This window comes from Arachis duranensis, chromosome 7 (assembly GCF_000817695.3).
Source record: "Arachis duranensis cultivar V14167 chromosome 7, aradu.V14167.gnm2.J7QH, whole genome shotgun sequence".
Classification (NCBI taxonomy): domain Eukaryota; kingdom Viridiplantae; phylum Streptophyta; class Magnoliopsida; order Fabales; family Fabaceae; genus Arachis; species Arachis duranensis.
In genome coordinates this window covers 29,813,035-29,819,081 of record NC_029778.3, presented here as the reverse complement: position 1 = coordinate 29,819,081, position 6,047 = coordinate 29,813,035, and the positions used below count along the sequence as shown (strand labels likewise).

Sequence of the window (6,047 nt, the reverse complement as noted above, 5' to 3'; positions counted from 1 at the left end):
AAGAAAGGCTTTGGGTTCACTTAAAAAGGCTGGTCCGGTTGGACCGATAGACCGGTTCGGCCCGTTCGATCCAATTTTGGACCGTTTTCTTCAAAATTGGTGTCAAAATTTTTGTTTCGATGAGCTCTATCCTAATTTGATATAATATTCACATTTCTAATCCTCCTTATTAAAAACTAGTTTATTTACTAATTTAACCGGGCTTTACATCCTACCCACCTAATAAAGAATTTTGCCCTCAAAATTCAAATCTAGTTACCTGAAAAGAGATGTGGACAATCCTTTTGCATATTTGATTCGAGCTCCCATGTATGTTCCTCGATACCAGCTTGACTCCAAGCTACTTTTACCAATGATACTTCCTTTCTGCGTAATCGTTTAATATTAGTATCATCGATTCTCACTGGAATTACTGGAAGTGTTAGATCTTCTCTCACTTGGATTGGTTCTGGTTCCAGAACATGACTTGCATCAGGAGTGTACTTCCTAAGCTGTGACACATGGAACACATTGTGCAAATTCGAAAGATACGGTGGTAAGGCAATTCTATAAGCCACTGGCCCAATTCTCTTCAGGATCTCAAACGGTCCAATATCACGGAAATTCAGTTTCTTAGTCTTAATAGCTCTTCCTACCCCAGTGGTTAGTGTAACCTTCAGAAAGACATGTTCTCCTTCTTCGAATTCCAAAGGCTTTCGCCTCTGGTCAGCATAGCTCTTTTGGCGGCTTTTTGACTGTAAGCATTCGACTACGAATCTTCTTTATCTGCTCAGTCGTTTCAGCTATCATCTCAGGCCCTAATAGACTCCTTTCTCCAGTTTCATACCAACACAACGAAGATTGACATTTTCTGCCATACAGAGCCTCATATGGAGCCATTCTGATGCTCGCATGATAGCTATTATTATAAGCAAATTCTAATAATGGCATATAGCGATCCCAGCTCGCTGGCTGGTCCAAAACACAAGCCCTTAGCATATCCTCCAAGGTTTGAATAGTTCTCTCTGATTGACCATCTGTCTGAGGGTGATATACAGTACTCAAACTTAGCTGAGTTCCAAATGCACGCTGAAAAGCTCCCCAGAACCTTGATGTAAAGCGAGGATCCTGACAAACCCCATTTTGACGGTTTATCTTGTATTGATTTTTGGGGATTTTATAACCTTTTACCCACATTTATTCAATGAACATGCTTTTTAGGACTTAAAATAGCTAAATCTAATTCTCCTTGATTCCATTAGATGCCTTGATATGTTTGTTAAGTGATTTAAGGTTTAGGAGGCAAAGATTGGATCAAGGGAATGAAGAAAGAAGCATGAAAAGTTGGAGAACTTATGAAGAAATGAAAGAACCGGAAAGCTGTCAAGCCGACCTCTTTGCACTTAAATGACCATAACTTGAGCTACAGAGGTCTAAATGATGCGGTTCTAGTTGGGTTAGAAAGCTAACATCCGAGGCTTCGAAACGATATAAGATTTGCCATAGTTACTACACGTATGGTGGCGCGCACATGCATAGTATGCGCACACGCTGTTGCTGCCACCTGGACCACTTAAAGCAAAACGTGGCCAGCGATTTTAGAAGCCTTGTGGGCCCAATCCAACTCATTTCTGATGCTATTTAACCCAAGGAATAAAGAGGGAAACACAATCTTCTCAATTCCTTGTAGTTACATTCATTCTCCTTCCATTCTTTTGTTGTAATTTCCTTTATGTTGTTCTTATACTTTGTTGTAGATCTACTCTTATCCCTTCTATTTTCTTTCCATTCAATTCAAGGTAATTCATAATAATTGTGTTTCTTTTGATTGTTGTTGTTAATTTCTTTTAATAATTGTTGTTAGATTCTCTTCTTGTTGTTAATTTGCTTTGCTTTTCTTTTGTGCCTTCCAAGTGTTTGATGAAATGCTTGGTAGGATTTTAGTGTAGCTTTTGTTCCTCTTGGCTTTGGTTGAGTAATTAGTGACTCTTGAGTTATCTAATCCTTTTGTTGATTGATAATTAGAAGTTGCTAATTGATTTGAATACCTCTAAAGCTAGTCTTTCCTTTAGGAGTTGTTTAGGACTTGAGGAATCAAATTGATTTATCCACTTGACTTTCCTCCATGGTTAGAGGTTAACTAAGTGGGAGTAATGGATAATTTGTTATCACAATTGAGGAGGATAACTAGGATAGGACTTCTAGTTCTCATATCTTGCCAAGAGCTTTATTAGTGGTTAGGTTATTTCCCTTGCCATTTATAATTCTTGTCTATAATCTCAAAACCCCCAAAATAACTTACAACCAATAACAAGACACTTTATTGTAAATCCTAGGGAGAACGACCCGAGGTTTAAATACTTCGGTTATTAATTTTAGGGGTTTGTACTTGTGACAAACAAATTTTTGTATGAAAGGATTATTGTTTGGTTTAGAAACTATACTTTACAACGAGAATTCATTTGTGAAATTCTAAACCATCAAAAATCCATTTATCAGATCCCGATCAGATATAATGGTAGAAGGCATGCCATGCAACCTGACAATCTCTTTAATATACATTCGAGTTAATTCCTCCATTGTGCAACTTATTCGGATAGGAAGAAAGTGAGCTGATTTTGTTAGTCGATCCACAACCACCCAAATAGCGTCACAACCTGATTGGGTTCTAGGCAAACCTATCACAAAATCCATTGCAATACTCTCCCATTTCCATTGTGGAATCTCCAAAGGCTGAAGGGTCCCTGATGGTCTCTGATGCTCAATCTTAACCTTCTGACACATTAAACATTTAGATACATGAAATGCCACATCATTTTTCATACCTGGCCACCAGAACATCGCTTTCAGATCTTGATACATTTTAGTACTCCCCGGGTGAATTGAGAATCCACTCTTATGAGCTTCCTTCAAAATACTCTGTTGCAGGTCTCCAATATCTGGCACAACAATCCGGTTCTTGAACCTCCACAAACCATCCTGTCCTTCTGATACTCTCCACTGTTTTTCCTGTTCAACTACTGGTAATACCTTACGTAACGCTTCACTGTCTCGATGAGCCTTCAGAAGTTCTGATTTAAAATCACTTAAAATCTGTAACTGACTCAAACACAAAATTCTAGATTCTTCTCTAATTCCCAAATTCAAACCTTGAAATGCCTTCAGTAACTCTTCCTCCTGTAGCATCATCCAAGCTGCATATAAAGACTTCCGACTCAAAGCGTCCACCACAACGTTCGCTTTTCCTGGATGATAATTCAATTCAAAATCATAATCTTTCAGAAGCTCCATCCACCTCCTCTAACGCATATTCAACTCTTTCTGCTCAAAAAGATACTTCAAACTCTTATGATCTGAGAAAACATGAAACCTAACGCCATAGAGATGGTGCCTCCAAATCTTTAAAGCAAACACAATAGCAGCAAGTTCCAAATCATGTGTCGGATAGTTCATTTCATGCGGCCTTAATTGCCGTGAGGCGTATGCTACAACATTCTGGTGCTGCATCAAAACGCACCCTAAACCTTTTAGCGATGTATCACAGTACACTTCAAACGGTTCACTTGGTTCAGGTAATACCAATACAGGTGCAGTAGTCAACCTATGCTTTAATGCTTGAAAACTCTCTTCACACTCCGGAGTCCAGATAAAAGGCGTATCCTTCCTGGTCAATTTAGTTAAAGGTAAGGCGAGCTGTGAAAATCCCTTAATGAATCTACGATAATACGCGGCCAGACCTAGGAAACTTCTGATCTTTGTTACTGAAGTTGGTCGCTCCCAATTCATCACTGCTTTCACCTTAGCAGGATCCACAACTATTCCCTGCTTACTCACCACGTGGCCAAGAAACTTCACTTCACTCTTCCAGAACTCGCATTTAGATAACTTAGCATATAACTTCCTGTCTCTCAGAATTTGCAGCATAGTTCGCAAGTGATCAACATGTTCCTCTTCAGGCTTCGAACAAACAAGAATGTCATCAATGAAGACAATAACAAACTTGTCCAGGTACAGTTGGAAAATCCTGTTCATATAATCCATAAATACTGCCGGGGAATTAGTTAACCCGAAAGACATCACTGTATATTTATAATAACCATAACGGGTTCTGAAAGCAGTTTTTGGAATATCCTCGTCTCTAACCCTTATCTGATGATACCCGGATCATATCAATCTTAGAAAACACACCGGTACCCTGTAACTGATCCATTAGGTCATCAATTCTAGGCAATGGATATTTGTTCTTCACAGTGATCTTATTCAATTGCCGATAATCGACACAAAATTGCATACTACCATCCTTCTTCTTTACCAGTAACACTGGCACTCCCCATGGAGAAACACTTGGTCAGATAAGATACTTACCCAACAGATCTTCCAACTAAGCCTTCAGTTCAGCCATTTCTAAAGGTGACATCCTATAAGGAGTAATTGAATTGGACCGGATCCAGGTACCAACTCAATTGCAAATTCAACCTCTCGGTTAGGTGGGAATTCATTAATATCATCCAGAAACACATCTGGAAATTCACATACAACCGGAATCTGCTCTAAACTATGATCATCACCTGATACTCCCGCAGTTAATAACATAATACCCTGACATTCAGTTCCAGAACAGTTTACTATCATAGAATTCAAATAGTAACTATTCACCACAACCGGTGCTTCTGACCCTTCCGGCATAAACTGTACTTACTTCTCAGAACAATCAAGCAAAAACATGATTCTTGGATAACCAATCTAATCCCAAAATGAGATCAAGACCAGTCATAGGCAAACAAATCAAATCATGCACAAATTCACGCTGTTGTACTCGAAAAAGAACTTGTGGACATCCTATCCTAGTCACCATAGCTTCATGAGTAGCATTATATACTTTCAAATCATAACCTAAAACCACCATTCTCAATCCTAACTCATGGGCCTTTTCAAATGCAATAAATGAATGACTTGCTCCTGATTAAAATAAAGCATTTAAGATTTTATCAGCCATTTCACAGTTACCTCTAATCAGTGTCTCAGATCTCTCAGCACCTATGGTAGAAGTAGTGTATACTCTCCCTGGCTGCTGCCCCCTTCCAGTCTCATACTTCTTCTTCTCTGGGAAATTAGTGGCCATATGTCTGGGCTGTCCACAGGAATAGCATACTCCAAGTCCGACTCTGCACGGAACTCCAGGATGATACCTTCTGCACCTCTGACAATTCAGATCCTGCTGTGGCTGCTTCCCAAACCTTCTTCCCTGATTAACATTGGTATTCAGCCTTCTGTAATTACTTTGACCCTGAGTCTGCTGTGGAACAAAGCCTCCACGCTTGAAATTCCTACCTCTCGGAGCAAAGTTCCTTCCTGAAGGTCTCTGAAAAGGCACCCTCAAACTCCCTTTCTCTGCTGTCGCCTTTCTCACACAATCCTTAGCCACCGTACTTGGTGGACGAAATTGTGATCCTTAATTAAAGGCTCCTTGGCATGTGCCAAAGAGAACTAATTTAACTAACTGATTACTTTCTTTTCACAATTCCGTTCAACTAACCAGCAAGTGTACTGGGTCGTCCAAGTAATACCTTACGTGAGTAAGGGTCGAATCCACAGAGATTATTGGTTTGAAGCAATCAATATTTATTTTATTAACCTTAGTCAGGATGTCAACAAGGATTATTTGGATTAAAAGTGAAATTACTAGATTTGATTATAAAAATAAAAGAGGGAACAATGTTACTTTGATTTGCAGTACTGGGGAATATGTTGGAGTTTTGGAGATGCTTTGTCCTCTGACTTCAACTCTTCCTTGAAATCCTCTTCTCACACGCAGGTTCCTTCCATGGCAAGCTCTGTGTAGGGTGTCACCATTGTCAGTAGCTACTTCCCATCCTCTCAGTGAAAACGTTCCTATGCTCTGTCACAGCACGGCTAATCATCTGTCGGTTCTCAATCAGGTTGGAATAGAATCCATTGATTCTTTTGCGTCTGTCACTAACGCCCAGCCCTCAGGAGTTTGAAGCACGTCACAGTCATTCAATCCCAGAATCCTACTCGGAATACCACAGACAAGGTTTAGACTTTCC

At 39.7% G+C, this 6,047-nt stretch overlaps 1 protein-coding gene across 1 annotated transcript; it reads right to left on the bottom strand.

The window, feature by feature from the left end:
* Window positions 1-251: 251 nt before the first annotated feature.
* Window positions 252-847, bottom strand: LOC107458354 (uncharacterized). Its single transcript, XM_016076564.1, has 2 exons — window positions 827-847; window positions 252-734 (listed from the first exon to the last, which is right to left on the bottom strand). Exons 1-2 carry the CDS (start codon window positions 845-847, stop codon window positions 252-254), a joined length of 504 nt encoding a protein of 167 aa, XP_015932050.1.
* Between the last annotated feature and the right edge of the window lie 5,200 nt (window positions 848-6,047).